The sequence below is a fragment of the Molossus molossus genome, unplaced genomic scaffold (genome assembly GCF_014108415.1).
Source record: "Molossus molossus isolate mMolMol1 unplaced genomic scaffold, mMolMol1.p scaffold_m16_p_1, whole genome shotgun sequence".
NCBI classification, from domain to species: Eukaryota; Metazoa; Chordata; class Mammalia; order Chiroptera; family Molossidae; genus Molossus; species Molossus molossus.
This window is the reverse complement of record NW_023425344.1, coordinates 239,689,416-239,710,860: the sequence shown is the minus strand read 5'-3', so window position 1 is coordinate 239,710,860 and position 21,445 is coordinate 239,689,416. Positions and strand designations below refer to the sequence as shown.

General features: G+C 49.6%; 1 protein-coding gene across 6 annotated transcripts in view; it reads left to right on the top strand.

The window, feature by feature from the left end:
• FOXN3 (forkhead box N3) overlaps positions 1-21,445 on the top strand; it is a 378,852-nt gene that overhangs the window by 253,087 nt on the left and 104,320 nt on the right. For all 6 annotated transcript variants that reach the window (XM_036240745.1, XM_036240736.1, XM_036240711.1 and 3 more), the window contains one exon: positions 10,938-11,002. In XM_036240745.1, coding sequence (XP_036096638.1) covers positions 10,938-11,002 — 65 coding nt within the window. The remainder of the gene's footprint in view (positions 1-10,937; positions 11,003-21,445) is intronic.

The window sequence follows — 21,445 nt, the reverse complement described above, 5'->3', positions numbered from 1 at the left end:
CAGAGCCGTGTGTCATTCTGTGTACAGCCCTGTATCCATGATTTAGTCCGGTTCCCCATCCCTGCCCCTTCCTGTTGGAGGACAGGACATTTCTGCATTGCTGTGTCCCCACAGCCTGTGTAAAAACAGGTTTGTTCAGGGAATGGACGAGGGAGGAAAAGGTGGGCAAACCCATTGACCAATTCCAGAGCCTTGGGGCGGAGGGGCGGAGGCAACAGCCGCCCTAAGAAGTGTCTGGCCAGTCGTTAGGGAGCGCCCGTTTACTTGTCTACTTCTCCGTTATTCTCTGTAGTAAAATACAGCTAACGTAAATGTGTCGCCTTAACCATTTTTAAGTGTACCATTCACCATGGCGTTAAGTATATTCACATTGTTGTGCGACCATCAGTATCATCTCCAGAACTTTTTCCGTCCTGCAAAACCGAAGCTGGATGCATTAAACACTCCTCCACCCACTTTCCCCTCCCCCGGCCCCTGGTAACCACCATTCTGCTTTCTGTCTTTACTGAATGTGACTACGGAAGGTCCCTCATAGAAGTACGTGTCCTTCGGTGCCTGGCTCATCTCACTCAGTGTAATGTCCCAGGGCTCACCCGTTTGTGGCCTGTGTCAGAATGTCCTTCTTCTAAGGCGGAAGACTATTCTGCTGTAGGGATAGACGTCAGAGCTGAGCTCTTGCTTTCGGTTCTTTTGGATGTAGACCCAGAACAGGAACCACTGGATCTTACGGGAATCCTATTTGTACTTTTTTTTGAGGAACCTCCTTACTGTTTTCCATAGCAACTGGTTTCAGGGATGATTCAGTTGCTTAACTCTTCATGTGTGCGTCTTTCCTCCGTGAGCTTGACAAGTACAGTCCTCCTCACTTTGCTCCAATTATGTCTTTTGAACCAGACTGGTGCAGATCTGGCCCTTGGCGGGGGTGAGCTGGGTGGGCCGCACTAGCAGAGCCAGCCCAGGTTCCGGAGCTGTCTCCCAGACACCTCAGGGAAAGTGCACTGGGTCCTGTGGGCCCCCGGCAGGTGCCTCTGGGAAGTCTCAGGCTGCTCCAGAGATTCCCCTGGAACCAAACTGGTCCTAGGCTTGCAGTTCCTGGAACAGCTGCTCAGCTTCCTCAATTCCACCATTTTAATTGTGATTAGTAGGTTCATTTGCATCTAAAAGGAGCAGTTTTCTTATCAGCACCATTGAGTTGGGAACCAGTGTGCTCCATTTATATAGAGTGGCCCATTTTAATCGGGCCCATTAAGCAGTAAAAGTAAATGTGGGTGTTTTACAAATGCAAATATATCATGCAAATAATGTACTTTATGCTGAATGATGCCGTGGTTTTCATATGTAAAATTAGAAACTGTAGCACAAAGATAATGATAAACACCTTTGCATCTGTTCTCAAGATGTAGCAGGAGCTCTGTGCATCCAAATTGTAGCAGAGGGCTCAGGTCTCTTCAGTGCACCCAAACATGCGCTCCATAGTATCAGAAATATACATGTGCTTATCTGGTTATTTCTATTTCTAGTTATTTCTATTTCTCAGTAATCAAGAAATCACACAGAGAGTAATCCAAATTACCTACTCTCTTACCACCAATGATGAGATTTATCATTTTGTTTCCTTTTTTAAAGATTTTTCAGTTTTTATCCGAGCTGATGATAGTGAAGAAATGTTACTGTATAGTCTAGTTCCATTCCAAGAGACTTAATTATGACAGTGAGCTATATTTTAATCTGTAGTGTTGGAAACCATTCTGTTTTATGGTCTGCAGGTAGCTGTTTTGTAAAATCATTTAGTAGCCCTGGCCGGGTTGGCTCAGCAGTTAGACCATCAGCCTGAAGACTGAAAGGTCGCAGGTTTGATTCCCAGTCCAGGGCACCCACCTGGGTCGCAAGTTTGTCCCCAGCCCTGGTTGGGGTTGTGTGGGAGGCAACCAGTCTATGTGTCTCTCTCACATGGATGTTTCTCTCTCTCTTTCCCTCCTTTCCACTCTCTCTAAAATTCAATGGAAAAATATCCTTAGGTGAGGATTAATAACAACAAAAAGAATTACTAATTTAAAATTTAAATGAAATCATTTAGTACAACAATGACAACCCTCTTCTATGTGCAGTGAACTCTACCAAGTTCACGGAGGAAAGTCTTCTTTATTCTCTGCCCACAGGGTTTCTGCTCTTGGGGAAGGTACGGTACACGCCTGGAAAGTGAATGCGAGGTTTAAGCACTATCAGATCAGGGAATACCACAGAGTAAGGCCCATTCCCAAATTGGCTGTGCACTGTGATTACTAGACACAGTCAGAGGTTGGGAGAGGTCTCGGGGCGAAGTGACCATATGGAGAGAACACAGCAATAGGACATTTCAGGCAGAGGGGAATAGAGTTGGCTTGAACGGGCCCTGGAAATATCGGGGGTGCCTGTGTGTTCTGGAGAACTGTGCCAGGGGGCATAGTGGGGAGCCAGCGGAACACACTGCGAAAGAATATAAAGGCTTCTGAGGGGTAGAGAACCTGTTGGGCTTGACTCTGCCCTACAAGCTACTGGGCTTTCTGTTTGTTTGTTTTTTAAATCCTCACCAGAGGATCATTTTCCATTTATCTTTAGATGGAGTGGAAGGTGGGGGTGGGGGGAGACAGACAGACAGACATCGATGTGAGGGAGACACATCGATTGGCTGCCTCCACACAACCTGGACCAGGGCCAGGGACCAAGCTGCAACCAAGGTACGTGCCCTTGACCAAGATCGAACCCACAACTCTCTGGTCCACGGGCCAATGTCCTAATCCCTGAGCCAAACCAGCCAGGACTAAGCTACTGGTTTTCACACACTTGTAATCACCAAACTCTTCTAATGAAAATGTATGTAGAAACTTATATTACATAAGGCACCTGAAAAATGCTTTGTTGACATTGGGGCAGAATCTCATCTGACACCTGCCCCCTGCCCCCACCATTGTCAGCACAACAGGCACCTCCTGGGGGTTTCCTGGGGGACAGCAAGCAAAGCATGAGATGCTGCTCTTTGAGAAGGCTGCTGAGGTGTTAGGCAGAGTGGACTGGGTGGGGGAGAGAGCAGAGGTGGGAGGTCGGTTGGGATGCTTGTGGGAACATCTGCAGGAGACTGACCCACCCAGTTGAGTGAAAGGGTTGGCAGGAATGGGGGACAGCAGACCTAGCAGAGAGGAAGGTGTTAGAGACTCCAGAATTTTGAACTTGAGCATTTTGCAGCCAGTGTTTTCCTGTTTTTATGGGGAATGCCGAGTGAAATTGCAAATTTTAGTCCCTCAAAAAACACCTGATAGCTGCCAGCCAAGTTCCCAATGCTAGGAATTTAGGAAAAGAAAGACAGGTGTCTCGATGTTGCATGGAGTGAGCATACCACATGGAAAAGGAGGAAGGGAGACAGCCATGGACATGTTGGGGGTTGAGTTGTCTCCCCCCAAAATTTATATGTTGATGTCCTGCTACCCGGGACCTCAGAATATGACCTGATTTGGAAATAAGGTCATTGCAGATGTAATTAGTTAAATATGAGGCCATACTATTGGAGGGTGGCCCCCTAAGCCAAAGTGAAAAGGGGGGATTTGAACATGGATGAACACACATGCTTTGCTTACTGTTCCCCAGAATACCATGTGAGCATGGAGGCAGGGATGGGGTAATGCACCTAGAAGCCATCCACCACCAGGAAGTAGGAGAGAGGCGTGGAGCACCCTCGCCGACAGCCCTGGGAGGGAACCTTGACCTTGGACTTCCGGTCTCCAGAACTGTGAGACAAGCAAGTTCTGTCGTTTAAGCCACTTGTCTGTGCTGCTTGAGACACTACGAAACCCAGGGCAGCGTGGAAAGTGCTCGTGGAGACAGCAGGGGAGGCCGTGGTGGGAAGCTGGACCCCCATTTGAGTGGATGTGGGGGTGACAGCCATGTGTTACATCAGGATGCAGCCTGGAGACAAGGTCAGCTGGAGACACTGAATCCGAGAAGCTCCATTTTTCACGTCTGCAGACGTTGAGGAGAAAAGAAGAGGGGCTAGCCTGACCAGTGTGGCCAGTGGTTGGGTGTCGTCCCATGCGCTGAGAAGTCGCTGGTTCAATTCCCGGTCAGGGCACATGCCCAGGTGGTGGGCTCCATCCTCAGAAATGACGTATGCAGGAGGCAGCCGATCGGTGTTTCTCTCTCTCTCTCTCTCTCTCTCTCTCTCTCTCTCTCTCTCAAAAATATATTTAAAAAAGAAAAGAGAGGCTGACACTCTAGGAATGTCCCTAATTATGGGGTCAAGGCTGGACAAAGAGCTCGCAGAATCTGTACACCTGAGAGGAGGAGGAGGAGAACCAAGCTAGAAGGGTATTTTGAGGCTAAAATGGGAAAGGATTTTAAAGAGATAATGTCAAAAGTCAGAGTTTATGTAATCTGAAAATAAAAGCAAGCTTCTCATGTGAACCCGTGTGGGAGGGGAGGAGGTGTGGAGGTACCGTCACGGGCTCTTAGCCCTGGACGGCTCTGGTGATCCTGATGCAAGGGGATTGCAGCTGGTCCAGGAGGACAGGGGCGTGAGGGAGTGGACAGAGGTCAGGCACTCAGTGCCCAGCTCGTGGGCTTAGTGCACACCCCAGTTACAGGCGCAAGACGAGGAGGGGGCCCTACTAGATATTTCATGATAGATAAGACTAGACACCATCAGTCCTGATTGGTTTGGCTCAGCAGTTGGAGCATCGGCCTGCTGACCAAGGCATTGTGGGTTCGATTTCTGGTCAAGCACATGTACCTGAGTTGCAGGTTCAATCCCTGGCCCCCCATTGGGGTCATGCTGGAGGCAACCAATCGATGTCTCTCTCCCTCCCTCCCTCCCTCCCTCCCTCCCTCCCTCCCTCCCTCCTCTCTTTCCAAAAAAAAAAAATCAATGGAAAAATATTCTTGGGTGAGGATTAAAACAAAGACACAGCACTGTTAGTCCTTGGAAGGGGAGGTGAGTGGAGACAGAGACCAGAGGGAGAAAAGTTTCCCGAGGGAAAGAGCTCAGTGTCCGAGTTTCTTTGGCAAAGAAGAAGGTGCAGGTACAGGTAGAAATGACGAGAGTGGACGAGCTTATGCGGAATGGCTTTGGTTTTAGAAGCGAAGCGGTGACACTGGCTGACGAGGTGTGGAGAGGGCCGTGTGGAGAGGGCGGTGTGGAGAGGGCAGTGTGGGGCTGGGTGAGTGGGAGAAGTTTGGGGCTGGCTCAGTTGGGTTGCTGACCACCGTGAGGGTGGTTCTCACATGGGGGAAATGACTGCAACACACGGCCATCTCCAGAGATTTTCTCAGTTGCTTTGATGGGGGAGGGGTTGCTGCTGAGCTCCAGGGGTACAGGCCACTAGAATACCCTGCTGAATACCCCGTGGTGCAGAGGACAGCCCCATGACAAAGACCTATTCAGCCCCAGCTGAGAAACCCTGTTGCCTTTGGACAGCAGTTCTGAAACATACCTGAGGAGGAAGTCCTAACTTCCCAGTGTGCTTTGTGGAATATTATGAAGCGTCGGTTTATTTAAAGAACACAGCAGATCTCACTCCAGAGCAGCTGCCTCAGTCGGGGTCTCAGCTATTCCAGCCTGCCGCACAGCCCTGGCCTTGGCCATGATGGGCACCCCAGAACTATGTCAGGGTCGACCAGTGAGAGTCAGGGCGAGTCTTTAGTTTTAGCATCTGGCTAACATACCCAGAGTGATCTTGCCACACGCTCAGTTGTGGTTTTTGTGGTCTGGGTCGTTGTGGTCCTTCTGCTTCGGTCAAGCCATTGTCAACTTCTGAAAATCTGCCAGAGGCTCCTTCTGATTGCACGACCCTGAAAGGTCAGTGTGGACACTCTTGTCATTTTGGGTGTACACAGGAATCTGCTCAGGGTGGTTTTTCCTTGAAGCTGTCTCTTGATCAAGTGGCATCAGTGAAGCTGCCTCATCCCGCCTGTTGATATTTAAACTGTTTGTTGCTACTGTGGACTGAGAAACATTTGCAGTGAGATCCTCTCAGAACATCCTTACAGACAAGAGGAAGGTGGAGGTGTGGTCGCCTCACCCATCAGGAGGAAAAGAGCCCAGCGGGAGAGTCCACGGGTGTAGGAGGAAGTTGTCTGAACTGCAGTGGTCTTGTGGTCGAGACGCCCACTGGTGTCTGCAGCCTGCAGCCCGCATCACCTCGCTTCGTGATCACACGTCGATGCTGTCGTGCCCCCCAGTTTGCAGCATGGAATCGGACTCTGATCTGTGCAAAGATTTTCAGCCTGTGTTTTGCACAGACAGGTTCCCTGAATGCAGATCGTCCGATGTCCCCACCACACCTTGGATGGGACCGAGTGGCCACTGAGATCCCTTTGAATGTCAGCGCGCTCGGGTTTATTATTTACAGGGTTTATGAAACGTCCTTGAGAATCCTGAACTCTCAGCGGAGCCCACCGTAACATTTCTCAGATTGTGAACCATGTTTTGTGGCAACTGGAGACCATGTCATACATGTCAGACGCGCCGATTCCACTTTCCAGGTTCTTCGACTGGCACCCTTCACCCCAGGGGTCTGGGTTAGTGTGCGGCGGAGGTCGTATTTGTTTATTATTTCCTAGTGGTTAATCCACAGTTAGAATTAAAGCAATAGAATCCCAAGTTTGTTTTGTTTTTTTTTTTTGGGTGGCGGGGAGAGGGGGTTCCCTCTTTGTCACAACTGTTTTGGGAAACCAGTCTGGTGGTAGGTGTGTCACCTCCAGAGGGGTTGAGTCACACCAGTTTCCAATGTCAGTGACAGGAATCTGCTCAGTTGCCTGAAGTGTAGCGAGCAAATTCTGGCTCCTGTAGGTGCTAGATCAGGGCAGGCTGGCCCCTCCGCGCCCCTTTTCCCTGTGGGTTTGAGCTTCCTGTGCTTAGTGCGCTGTGGAGTGCTCGGGGGTGGCGCCCCCTGCAGGGGCCGGTCAGAACCACGGCATGTAGGTTGGTGCTTTCATGCCCCGAACTCTTGAGACTTGAACTCACTTCTTCCAGAGTCTCTCCTTTATTAATTATTTCTCTCATTTTACATTAAAAGGTGTTTAATTGTGGTAAAATACAGCATCTTAAGCATTTTACAGTTAGCTGCCTTACCCGGTGTATGGGTCAGTAAAGTACACTCACATAGCCCATCTCCAGAATGCTTTCTTCCCTTGCAAAACTGAAGCCCTGACCCATTAAACAATAAATCCCTCTCCCCCCTCTCTCCAGCCCTGGCAACCGCCATTCTACTTTCTGTCTCTGCGAATCCGACTCCTCCAGGGACCTCCTATAAGTGAAATCATGGAGCGTTGGTCCTTTTGTGTCTGGCTTATGTCACTTAGCACAGTGTCCTTGAGGTTCATCTGTGTTGCAGTATCTTGTTCTTTGTTTTAGATACACCAGTTCACATTTGGCAGCTGGGTTCTTAGAAATAAAGTTCTTTTCTCAATTTGCTTTTCATTAGACTTAGAGAAAGTCCAGGCTGGTGAGTGCAGGTGTGGTTCGTGCCAGAACCTCCCGGGGTTTTGGTTATGGTCCAGCCGGTTCTCACAATGATGAGAAAGCTCTTGGGTGTAGAGAAAACACATGACAGATCACATCATTATGCCAAGAGCCACCTTAGGGCTCCATGACCCATTGAGTCACGGTGTCCCCTTGGGAGATCTTAGTAATGCAGCCGTCAGTGTGAGGCCAGGGAGTGACTGAGGGCTGGGAGGCGCTGGCAGGCGCTGGGTATGCTGTTCAGGCCGCTATCACTCACCTCTTGGGATTTGCTGGCTCAGCTCTGGTCCTAACGATCAGCTGGATCAATGTTCTCAAATGCCAGTTCGCAACCACCTTTTTGGCAGGCAGGGCCCTCTGAGCCTGTTGGTCGGCTTCCTTTGTCAGAGCGGGTTGGGCTTATAGTTGCTGAAGGTCACGGGGTTTCGTTAGAGCGTTACTGAGATGAGACATGCGTGGCGCCAGCGTTGTCGTGTTTCTGCTCATCGGAGCCCGTGTGTCTGTGTGTCACGTGTGGTTGGCCTGATTGCTTTGTCTAGCCTGGGATTTTGCCTTGGAGAGATTCGTAGTGAAATGCCAGCCCCGGCCTTCTTCCATGGAGACGGATACGTAGCTAGGAGTTGGTGCTGGAAGGCTGGAAGACGAGGAACGCAGTCAGGCTGTTGTGTGTGTGTCAGGACCGTGGGCTGGCCCCGGAAGCCCTGTCTGGTCTTGTGCTGATCACTAGATGACCTGGGTGGGGTCCTGCTCTGCCTGCTCACCCACAGGATTGGAGGGTTCCAGGGAAAAGTGTTGATTGCTGTGCTCTGTAAGTGGTAATTTGCTATCCCAGCTTCAAGCAATGTGAGCACCATTGTCTGGTGATGAAAACCCACTTTGGTAGATTGAAGGGGTCTCTTGGCAGTGACCAGCATTTAAGTGACTAAGTGTGGAGAGTCCCCCACTCTCCTCTCTTCTTGGTTTGCTGCATGAGTGGGTGGTTTCCAGGGTGACCTCAGGTTCTCCCACAAAGACCTTGACCACAGGGCCTTCTCTGAGTTACTGGGGTTGATACGCACTTTTAAAGTCCACTGAGCCAGGAACATCTCCACGTTGGAAAAAAATCAGTTTGCACAGCCTCTCCAACCTGCAGCCACTAGGACCGGAACCATTGACCTTTCTATAGGCCTTTCCTGTCTCTTTAGGTAGAATCATAGGAGGCTGGAGCTAGGTAAGTATGTCAGTAAGCTCCTGGAGGCCATAAAATGTGGCTTTTAATCCCCTCTCCCTCACCTCCTGTGTCCTTCTTGAATACCCAGCACAGTTCTCAGTAAACACTTAATGCATTTTCGGATCTACTATTAGTGAGAAGATGTCATTTTGAGGGACCATGCAAAGAAAACAGTGTAGAATATGGGGCCAGTGAGCTCAAAAGCTTTGTAATTAGCATGACGTGAACCAGCTTACCTTGTGCTAGAAAGACCACAGGTGAATGCATCAGTCACGGTGGGGCCAGGTAGAACAGGTGGGTGGCCAGTCCAGCGCTCTCTCCATTAGGAGAGTATAGGTTACCCAGAGAGCACTGCAGGGCCACGGGACAGTGGTCAGGACTTAGGTACATGAGAAGGATGTTGTGCAACTCTTTAAGTAGATTTCTGTCATATAGAGAATTTTCCTTATCTAAACCACTGGATTTACCCATCCTCGATTCCCCATTTACTCCATCGCTGGCATCTACTCAGTTTTCAGCCAAATCGGGGTCACGATAAAGAGGAGGTTTGGATGGAAGTAAGCTGGATATTCAGGCTCCTGCAGTCATACTCAATTATTGAATTCCCTTGAAGCGCCAACTCCTCGATAATGAAGTCCTCAGTTTTTAAATATCTTTAGAAATCAGGTGATTGAGTATTGGCAACAGCCAGCTTGCTGTTTCCTGCTTTCTTATGGTAAAATCCCAGGAGCTGGCTGGGGTTGTTAAACGATAATCTTAAGCCTTTTAATGCATATTATTCTTCACTCAACTTGGAGCCTTAAAGCCTCAGCACGGAATAGGACGGGAATGAAATGGAAGAGAAATCAGCCCTGCAGCCCCAGCCAGATCTGCTGTTCGCTGTCCTGGGCAACCCCTGGCCACTTCGAGGCCACAGACACCGGAGTTGAGAATCGGGGCCGCAGAGAAAGCATATTCCCCCTTAGTCTAAGTACAGTGGGTCCGAAACAAAACAGAAAGGTTCATTTACATCACGGTTCACGGTGCGTTTTCCAGCGCACTTGACATTGGTCTGAGGCTGAGTTGTGTTTTGATGCTGTGGTTCTTTCCTGCCTCTACTCCTTCCCAGCCGTGTTACTGTGTCCCTGCACCTGCTGTGCCGTTTGTGCCTCTGGTAACGACGTTTTGGTCAGCATGTGTCGCTCACTGTTTTGTTAACAGGTTTGCATGGCTAGCGACCCCGGTTGACAGGGGAAGCAGTCACCGCACAGCCCTTCAGATTTCTTATTCTCCGCGCGTGTCCATCTGCTGAATTTTACACACGTTTTATTCGGACCAACTTTCTATTTTTCTAACGTGAAAGTGATTGATAATGCATTAGCCAGTATCATTTGCCATGGACTCTTTTGGTAAAGGTACTGCCTCTTGGGCTAATGGAGTAACCAGGTGTTTTCTAACATTAAACCAATGCTTGATTTAGAATAACCTACTTTCCACTCCAAAGATATTTCACTGAGACGGGCTTGGTTATCAAGTTTTTCACTGGGTGTTTTAAAACAGTGAAAATGCTTGTCTATAAATGCCGCGAGGTGTCTTTGTGATATATTGATCTTCCTTATTTTCTTGCCTCTCTTGTTACCAGACTGTGGGCGGTGACATTTACAAAATGTTTTATAGGGGATGGAATGCAACATTTTAAGCCAAGAAATTGAAAACAGGATAGGAAACAGGAAGGTAGGAGGGAGAGAGTCGATCAAGGTCATATCTGTATATTGAAGATTGGATGGTGGAAAAGCCGAGAAAGGCAAGTTTGCATTTATAATGGGCAGGTGGCAGCAGGAAGTGTTGGAAAACCCACCTGGTCTCAGACACGGGTAGGACTTCTTTGCCCCATAAAATCATAAAATTATCAATAAGTTAGTAAAAGGTATAAGCTGTAATGTTGAATGTGTGAATTTGCCATTTTGTTGATCTGCAAATGATGTCAGTGCCCAGGAGGGAACAGGGACCAGACGGTAACCAGAACTCCGTCCCCCTCTCCCCCGACTGTTCCTGCTCGGGGAAGTATGAAACCTATTTAACGTTAAAAAGAAAAAAAAAACTAATGATGTTTAAAGATGCGTTTTCAGAGGGTATAAATAATGCATAATTCGGAAGGTGTTTTGGGGCCATTTGAGTGACGCGTTCAGAGAAAGTGTTGTTCTGAGTGTGAGTGGTGCCAATGAGCTGGCCCTTATGCTGGTTTTTCTTCTGTTTCAGCACATCAGGTCCACCCATCTGGCCGGGCAGTACCTTCTTCAAGAGAAATGGAGCCCTTCTACAAGGTAGGTCGGTCTCTAAAAGCACCTCTCTACCTCACCCCCCACCCCCCAAGGCTCCTCCATGCTTACGGACCACCAGAAGAGTTCCCTCCTGCTGAGCAGGGGGTACCGGAGGAGCGTGGCCGTGTGGGATGGGTCTGTTATTTCTGTCCTGCTCGCATCTTCTGGTTGCTAGGAACTTGTTAGTGTGGAACCTGGACTGCTCCTGTGGTCTGCCATTACTGGTCATATTCTAGAAGTGTTTGGCTTGCTTTGGTGAAATTGGAATTATGTGGCAACTAGGATGTGACAGGAGCATACACTGGGCTGATGAAAACAAACCCCGTTTCATATTTTCAATGCTTGGGTGACTGAGGGATGTTTTTGGTGTTTTGGCACTTTGTTCACCAAGTAGGGACACTTGTTCCTGGTTGATCCCTAACATCTCTGTGTGGACAGGGGTGACTGTGGTTTGTTCTGAGGCTCAGAGTTCAGACACCCCTCCCTTACAAGCATCGTGTGCAGGGGGACATCCTCCCTGCTGTCCAGCCATGGTCAGCTACTTTGCACACGTCCCTATGCAGCGTGCCCAAGGAATTCACAGTCTTTCATCTTTACTTTTGCATTTAAGTTTCTTTGGGAATAGTTAAAGTTACAGAAGAATAAATGGCTAAAAATAGCACTGAGATGCATGCTAAATACTTTTAGAAATGACTTTTGGGTTATTACTGTTTTGGATATCTGCTCTGTAGATAAGCTGAGATCGGCTGGCTCCTAGGGGTCTTCCAGTGTCCTGTCCCTGCCAGCGTTGGTTGATTGGCCAGGTGTCAGAGTGGCACACCTGGCCCAGATCAGGTGGATTTGGTTGGACCAAGAGCTTTAGAGATATACTGAGCTTATAGTGAGGAGTCCTGTGCATTTTGGTTGGTTTAAGCCTCTTTTCCTTAAAAGTACATGCTGAGGGCTGGCTGCGTGCGTGTGCGTGCGTCTGTGTGTGTGTGTGTGTGTGTGTGTGTGTGTGTAAAGAGTAGAATGTAAATGTGGCTAAGAAAAGTGACATTTATCTTCAGGTTTCTGGAGTAGCTCAAGCAGTTGTGATAGATGTCACATTTTTGTTGTTTTATAGGCCATGCAATTGCATATTGTCGTTCTAATAGCCTGTGAAATTGGGAACTTAAGAATGTCTTTGCATTTTTGCTTGGCACAGGGTACAATTTAGGCAGGCAAGTTCGATTAATCCTGATTTTAATGACCACCATAGACATCCTAAGTATTTAAGAGAAAAGAGGAGCTTCCTCCACTTTCAAGAATTAATACATAATTAAAAAAAAAAATCCCTGCTGTTGCCCCATCAGATAGTACACGTGGAAACTGGTCCCGGTGAGCCTTGGCCTCTGCGCAGGTGGACTTCCGAGCTCTGCGCCCCTCGCGCTGCCTCCGGGTCTCGGCTGTGAATACCGCTTGCATCTGGATCACGTTCAGAAAAGGGATTTTATTTACTTAGAGCATTCCCTTACAGGGTTTTCATTTATTAAGTTCCACGTTAGGTCATTTGCTCTAAGCATCTTCATTTTGGGTCGTTCCGGGTAAAAGCACGAGGGGGAACATTGATTCGGTTTCTGAAGTTGAGGGAGTTTGCTGGGAGAGGCTGTCCCGTGGGCGGGAGATCGGTTTCCTCCCCCAATGGGGTAGCGCTTCCCCTGACTACTCCGGGCTTTGAGAGTCAGGTCCCTGCAGGGGCAGGTGCTGGCTGAAGCCACCTCGGTGCAGTGCAGCCCGTTGACTTCTCTGTACATGTGAGAACCAGTCTGGAGAGACTGGGGAGTGTGGGCAGGGGTGTGTCAGCCTCTTTCTCTGACAGTTCTTCACTTGCTGAATGCGTACATAGTTCTCGAGACACTTTCATTGTGACAAGAGTTTTCTAACTGTGTGCGTGTCTTTCCTAATTAATATTTTTGTGTTTCTTTGGTGGGTGGTACTGGCTCATCAAGAAGCCGCCAAAGCCCACAAAGGTTTTACAGAAAGATGAGGGGTGTCTGAGGAAGGGGGCTGCCCCGTCATCCCAGTGGGAGGATCGGGTTAGAGTGACGTAGAGGAAAATCTACCTGACTTATGCTCGTTTTCTCGCCTTTATAGGTTTTGTGTTGTTTTTTTTAAAATTCTCACCTGAGGATATTTTTTTCTATTTATCTACAGACAGAGTGGGAGGGAGAGAGAGAGAGAAACATCGATGTGAGAGGGACACATAGACTGGTTGCCTCCCGCACGACCCCGACCAGGGCCGGGGATGAACCGCATCCGAGGTACATGCCCTTGACCGGAATCGAACCCGTGACTCATTGGTCAGCAGGCCGATGCTCTAACCACTGAGCTCAACTGGCCAGGGCTCACCTTTATACTTCACATTTTTAAAAGATACACACATATCTTTTTCCCTGTAGCAAGCAGGAGGATATTTTTCTAGACATCAGACTATAGGCAAGAACTCTGTTACTAGGTTCCAGCCACAGGAGTGAGATTGAGGGTGAGCAGGACCCCCTAAAGAACCCAGTTCCTGCAGGTGGGGTGGAAGATGAAGCTTGGTCACGCTGGGTGACACAGGCCCAGGGACTAGCCAGCAGAAGTCCAGCCTGACCGGGGGCCCATCAGGAGCAGAGCTGGCCGAACCGGCCGCACAGGGAGACCCTGCTGGGCGGAGTGGCCCCTGGGCTGTGATGACAGGAATGCAGAGCTGCAGAGTAAGCAGACCGGTCCCATTGTTTAGAGCACAGACTTGTTTTTGTCTGGAGGGTGGAAGCGGAGGGGCTGTCACTTCTTGGGAGAATTGACAGTTGAGCAAGGCCTTGAAAAACAGGCAAGTAGGGGCTGTGGAAATAGAAAAAGGCATTGCAAGAAGGAGACCGCAGGAGAAGGGCACCAGAGCCCAGCGCGGGCGGCCTGCGGTCGGTGTGGGTGACATCACACACCCGAGAGAGGGGTAAGGAGAATAATGGGGCGAAGAGAAGAGGAAACCATGGAAGTTAGAACCTGCAGTGAGTGGCACAAAACGACACGATGGTAACACTGTGGTCTGGCCGTTGTTTGGCGCGTGAGCTGTTGAGCAGAAACGCAGTACAGTTATGTTTTTTTCCAGCATAAAACCAATTGCAGGAATTAACTGGAAGCACTCGAGGTCCTGCTCGAGGCGGCCTGTGTATTTTGGTTGTCGCAGAATCGCTGGCAGGAGGGCCTGCTTGCTGCATCACCTCGTAGTTTTGAGGATAATGGGGTAAGATTTGGTTTGGATTACACCAGGCGTGGGTAGTTAACATAATTGGTCATTTCATCAATTCACAGCATTTATTTTAAATGCCATTTAGGCGGCTAGAGACAATTTTAGAATGTGAGCGGTTCTCCTCGACGAGAGAGCACTTCAGCTCCTGTGCGACCGAGACCCAGCGAGTGCCAGGCCGGGCCGCCCACTGTTTCAGGGCCCAGGACGGGCCGAGAGAGGAGCGGGCGGGGCTTGTTCCGAGCCCACAGGAGCGGCCTGCTGACAGGTGTCTCCAACTGTCCCCTCTGCCTGTCTCCATGCGTCTCCGTTTTAGTTTCTGTGTGTTTGAAATACATTTTTTATTTTATTAATTAATAATGTCTCTAATTTTTCTAATTGAAAGAGTAAAGTGTTTTATTTACTTTTTCCTTTCTCAAACTCTGCAGTCCCCCGCCCTCCCCCAACATAGACACACACACATTTTGTTCATCCATCAAACCTAAAACTAGGTGACGTTAAACATCTCCCTCAGGTGAATTATTTTAGTGATCGCAGCCCTGGCCTGACCCTTCATCTGGTCCCTGGAGGTTTCCTCCCAGCGCTGCAGGTGGCCTCACTGTTCTTGTTCGAGTCGTGCCTTCTGCTGGAAGTGGCCACGAGCTCCCCAGTCTGACCATCCACGGCTACCCTGCTGGTCCTCCAGGCCCTGTAGGCCTCGGACCCCACGGCGCTCGTCCCCAGACAAGCTGCTGCCTTGACAGTGCTGTGCCAGCCGACCACACGCACCCACCTGGCTCCTGTTTCCAGGTCCTCCTCTGAGCAGGTGCTCCCCCCGCCCCCAGCACGTCTCTACACCCAGCCTGTGTGTCAGGCGCTGGGTGAGGCCGCAGTTCCCAGGGACGCCTCGGGCCTGCCCCCTGCCCCACTCACAGCCCATTCTGGGGTCAGACCACGCACCCACCCCTTTACAGCCACTGACTCTTCTGCAGGCCTTCCTGGTCCTCCCTCCCACTTCCTTTTCTCTATCGCTCCAGGATCAGCCCCCTAATTATTATTAAATCTGTTTCTGTAAGATTCAGTAGTGGAATTAAAATAAATTCCATCACATGCATAACAGATTTTTATTTCCATTCACTTCGAACCCACCGGATGAGCTAATGAAATGGAAAGAAGACGTCCGAGGCGTGTCCGGCGCCCCGAGCAGGACCGCGCTGCTGCAGGCCTCAGAATGGGGAGGGAGACCCGCCCCTCCGCTGTCAGATGACCATTGTTCCAAAGTGTGCACAGGGCGCCTGCCGCGGGGGGCCGTGCTGGGCGACGATGGCTGTGAGGACTTGCTCAGGGGAATGCCCGTTTCCGAGTGCCAGGTTGGCTTTGTGTACGTACTGTCCTGGGAGGTCTGTTGTGTCCACTCTGCACAACCCTTACCCTCTGCCATAGCTCTGCCAGGCATCTTTCCTGCTGACAGGGATGCGGTGCCTCACTTTGGCTGTATCCCACACCGTGAAGGTCTCCAGAGCAAGTGTTCAGCAAATCAGAAACACATCAGAGTGGAAGGAATGCACTGGGTTAGGAGTCCGGGGAGGGACCTGGATTCTGGTTCCAACACTGCCATTTGGCCAACTTTGTGACCTTGGGTGAGCTACGTGGCATCCCAAGGCTCCATCGTCTGACCTGGTCGTTGAGGGGTAGACCTCAGGGACGGCAGGATGGCAGAGGTTTCCTGCGGAGCACCAGCTCTGTTCTGTTCTAGCAGCTTCCCTAGAAGTAGGTCACAGTGGATTTTGAGGCTTAGCTCTAGCTCAGTGGAAAAAGAGGGCTCCCTTCAGCCAGCTGTGTCTGCAGATGTGCCCAAGGAGAGGGGGGAGGCTGGCTGAAGGTCCCGATCCTGGAACAGGACGGTTCTCAGAGGTCTCCTGGGTCTCAGAGAGGCATGTATTATTGATGTGGGCAACCTGCAAACGAACCCCGTCTTGGCTGCTTGGACAACTGGCCTAACCTCTCTGTGGTGATGGTAATAATGTCTCTGTCTCGGGATTTTTGTGAGGATTTGGTACAGTGGTATCAGCAAAGCCTTACGAACATGCCAACTTACCAACCAGAGTTAGTTATTGTATATATTTGACAAAACTGTGAATCTTCGGGAAATAGGACTAAAGTTCTCTGCCCTTGGTTTCCCCGTGTCCAGCAAAAACGTCCCTTGTGCAGTTGGCGGGGCAGAAGTCTGGAGACGCCCCGATTCCTGTTGGATTGAAACACAGATCTGAAAGACAGCTTGTGTATCTCTTTAGTTCCGATTCTTATAAGTAGGACTGCTTCCTTGAGCGGCCACAGCAGGTGCATGGACAGTGGGCAGAAGAGCGCAGGTTTTAAGGCACATCGTCCCGGTTTGAATTCCTCTCTCTCTGGGCACCAGCTCTTTGACCTGACGCGGGGCCTCAGTTTCGATGGTCTGTAAAATGGGGCTATGAGATGTGTCTCCCAGAATCTCTATGGGGATTAAAGGAGAATGTGAACGTGAAAACTTCCGCCCAGCCCAGTGCCTGGCACCTCAAACGCTTGATAAAAGCGGAGGATTTAGTCTTGTATGCTGTCTCATGCCTAAAGTTTGTGGTCATTAATTCTGGCTAGTATATTTAAGGTGGAAGTTCCAAAACCTCTCAAAGGAAGGGTCTCCCAAACTCCTCTTTACATGATTTCCATGCTCTCTGCCAGCCCCACCAGCGAGTATCTTCCCATTGAACCGGGATGGAGCTGCCAGACCCCAAGGTCTGCCAAGGCCTCAGGTCTTCTGTTCTGGGCACTTTTCTCTATAAGGGCCCATGGATCCCAGCTTCTGTCGGGTTTACCCCCCCACCCCCCATTCATTTCGTTCACATTTGGTGGCAGCCCTGGGCTCTTTGGCTTCTTCCATCTAATCTGCTCCACAAGCTGACTCTTTTGTCCGTTTTGAAAACGAGGGCATCTACCTAATGCATAAATCTCCTGATTCTTGCCTTTAGGCACACCAGTCCCCCCTCCCCCCCAAAACACAAACGAATTAATAATAGAAAGGGCAAAAAAGAACCCTCTCTGCATCCCTCCCCCTTACCCCATCTTAATTGCCTTCTGTCCTCTTTGGCCTAGAAGCCCTTTGGATTTTAGGAGGGGCCCTTTCTTTTGGCATCATTTGTCTTATTGTTCTGCACTGAGTCATTGGTAAATATATTTATGTAACTACAATAATCAAGTCAGCTGGCTGGTTTTGTTTGCCGTCAGGTGACTTTCAAGGGGTGCTGTTCAGCTCTTCTAATCACCCAAGTTCTCCGTGGTCACTGAGAACGTGTTTTTAAGTTTATTTTTAAAGTGTAAGGAAATGCACCTGGCCGGTGAAAATGCAAGTTTAAAAGAAGGCTTTGGTCGGTTCTGACCTCCACTGTCTCTTGGGAACCCAGGTTTGCCCAGTCCGCAGGTACTCAGCTGCCGAGTCCGCAGCCTGGTGTGGGACCTGCCAGCCCGCCAGCTGATGGCTTGTATTTTCCTGTCTGATCTTAATTTCAGCTGGTCTCTCTCCCTCTGTCTTTGGAACCCTTTTCGTGAAAATCCAGTGTTGCAGTCCGGTGGACAGAGGCGGGGAGTCAGAAAGAGTTGCCAAGGGACACAGCACTGAGCTTCCTCTGGGCCAGTGTCATGAGCGAGGGACCGTCCCTGAAAGGAGTCACACACGTTGTGTCTTTCCACAGTGCCAGCTTTATTAGGGGAGACTCCCCAATAAGCCAGTAGAGTCACACTCAGGTTACACGCAGAGCCAGCGCCTGGCGTGAAGTCCTGGTCACTGCTGGGGGGCGAGGGGCAGGTGGAGAGATGGGCGTCAGTCTCAAGCCAGGTGACTGCAGTGGCTGGTGTCCCATGGAGTGGAAGTCCGGCAGGGCTCCGAGTGTGCCCCGTGGTACAGCCCAGACTGAGCACTGGGTGGTCGGAGCTCTGAGTTCTTACGGCCCAGCAGGGGTGGAGGTCCCACTCAGATCGGTGTCCAGATGGAGTCCATGTCTCAGTGTCCAGATTGTGGTTTCGGGCGTTCTGGACTCTTCCTAAGGGTGTTCCTGTTACACCCCATTACCTCAGTCTTGACATAACTGTCATGGCTGACTCCATTTTCGATGGGCCAAGGTGCCCAGAAAGCCCGCTCTGCTCTTGCTGTGTACAGCTGGGTACTGCGGGGCAGGTGTGCATGGGTGTGTACGGCAGGCCCTGCTGGTCAGGGTGATGTTCAGTAGGAGGTGGAAACTGGCTGGACTTCTGGAGAGGGAGCTTTGCAAGCTGTGGATCCAGAAATGACCATCGACATTATGTGCCCAGATGAGACTCTCAGGGGACACAGAATGAAAAGAAGGGAAAAGTCCATGTTGAAAACCCAGATTTATGACAACAGCAGCAAAGAAACAGCTGAGTCCCAAACGGGGGGATCGCTGAATGGAGGGCGGAGGGGCAGGGCGGAGCCGGAGCACCTGCTGTGCAGAGCAGCCTGGGAGGATGGGACCAAAGGAAAGTCACCAGCGGGCTCTGATGATTAAAACGGCACCAGGGCCTTCAGCGTGGCGCCACGGATCTGCGGACCTGCCTGCACTGGACATTGCGTATAAGTGGAATCATACACTGGGTGAGCTAGTGTGTCAGGCTGACTGTATTCTTTACATTATTCTTTTATGAGCCTTATGCATTAGGTGTTATTGCTCCCATTTTGTAGATGGGAAGAATAAGGCCCAAAGCAATTTTCCTGCTAGATTCGCATTGATTGTTGTTCAGAATGGCATAAATATTTCTGAACAGTTTTCCACTTTAGATGTTTAGATATTCTGCCTTGTTTTGCAGATGGATTGAAGAGAATCCTGTTATACTGCTTAATAGCACTTTGTAATGAAATGACAGGACAGGGAGATGGGAATGAATACTTACATTGTCTTCTTTCATTCGGGTAATGAAGGTGCTTCATTTCCCTTTTTGTCTCCACACAGGACTTTTGTATACAGCTAACTTTAAGATATTTTAAAGTCTGGATAGAGAAAAAGGGAAATCCTGAAATTAGTCATTCAAAGATGAATACCTTGAGAGGAACCCGTACACAGAATGCATATTTTATTTGTTTCTATCTGAATTTTATGCTACTAGATAGATATGGATATTTTATATCAATTATCATTTATCAACAGGAATATTTCCTCATAGTTTAATTTCTGAGCATTTAGCATGTTTTATTGTCTATAAAATTGCATGAGTTAGGTGGTACATACGATCACGCGACCCTGGGTCATGTACCGAGGGCCTGTTTCCCCAGAGTGCCCCCAGATACAGCTGGGAAGCATTCCACTCGAAGTCCCATTTAACTGCGGAGATGGAAGTCTAGAAATGTTTTTGTACAATTGCCAAGAGGTTTATGATGAAGGAGAATTTTTTAGACTATACTCTGAGCAAACTGTTCACATTACAGTTTCAGAAGTGAACTTAAAAGGATCCACCTGTAAACTGCAAGAGGGCAAGTTTGTGTTCTTGTTTGGTTCCCTTGACGACCGAAAGGTGCGGCTGAGAACTCCTGGGTAGTGTGCGCCATGGTGTGTGATAGGTCAGAGTATGTGTATGCCTGCGTGCCTGCGCGTGCGTGTGTGTGTGTGTGTGTGACCTGTGCACTCAGGCATGTATCACTGCTTCTTGTGAGTCTGAACCTGTCCCTTCTGCCCCCTGCCCCTGTTTCTCTATCCCTCCCAACTGCCCTGTTGGCCTTTGCAAATGATGGCATGAAGGTAAAAGACCTCAGCTTTCAAATCAGACATACCTGGATCTGTTCCCTGCCTTGCTACCTAATTGCTGTCGACTTTGGAAAAGTTATGCAAAAAGTTATGCAAGGGCGACTGTAAAATACAAAAATACCAGTCTTGCAAGCATCGTGTAATTATCATGAGGATTAGGTGATGACGGTCTCTTTCGCGTCCACAGCACTGAGTAGGTGCTCCAAGTGCAGGTGTCATCGCGTGACTGGGAGAGAGCATCGGCCTTGGAGCTGGCCTGCGTCTGCCTCCCACCGGCCGCGTGACAGCGAGCACATCACCTGATGGGTTTGAGCCTTTCCTTTGCAGCCAGACAGATAGCAATCGCGGGACTCTGAGAATGAAGACAGCCTATGTACAGGGGCTGGCCCAGTGCCCGCGGGTTGTTGAGTGTTCAGTAAACAGACTTCATTATGTTCATGATGGCATTGCTGTACTTTCCTAAGGTTTTCAATGCCTTCCGCCCCCAAGCAGCATGCACGTAAAAAAAAAAAAAATCCTCCCCCAGTCGCACTGAGTTATACCTTCAGGAATGTTTAGGACTTTTCGGTCTCTGAAGCTCCAGCTGCATTGAGCAAATACCCGTGAGATACCAGGAGGAGGAGGGGCTGGGGCCTCACCAGCTGTTCTCGCGGACACTTTCGAGTGACTTAGGTCTTGCAGAAATGTGACACAGGAGAAGAAGCTTCCTTGGGGATGGGTGGGGATGGCTTTTGATCTGTTTTCCTCTTTCTTTCTCCTCTTAGCGTCTCTGAGCCGGAATCCGAGCTCTTTGCAAAGATCCTAGACAGAGATGGAGGGAGAGAGAGTGAGGAGAGACCAGCTTGCAGTGATGATGAACTTGAGGGAATCGTTGGAAGGGTCATGCTGAACTTGCGTGTCCCCCTCCCCACTTTATGGTCACCATAGCCACTGGGTTGGCCCCTCTTTGGGCTGTGATTTAAACAAATTTTTTTTTCTTTTAATACTGGGGCATTTTCAGGATGAATTCATTCTGCTTCTTCGACACAAATTGCAGTGAGGGGTTAGAACCACAGGCCTGTGCCTGATGACACCTGTCAGCAGAGTGTGACCCAGTGTCATTTCCTACACGGAGCAAGACTGAGAGCGCCATGGCGAGAAGCCGGTGACGTGTAGGAAGGCTGGTTCTGTGTGTGTCATTTGTGTGTCATAGTTCTTAGACTCTGAGAAACTTTATTCTTCGTGTTTTGTCATCATCGGGAAATGAAACAATTATGAAGTTTTCATTTTAAACTTTGCAGCTGCAGTAGGCCCAAATTGGGGTGCTCACAGGGATGAAATGGGTGCCAGCAGACATATCAGGGCATCTAGGGCAGGTTTCTCTTCCCGTGGGACCTGCTGTTTGGTCACCCCTCAGCCTCAACTTCCAACATATATTCTGAGTGGGAGGAG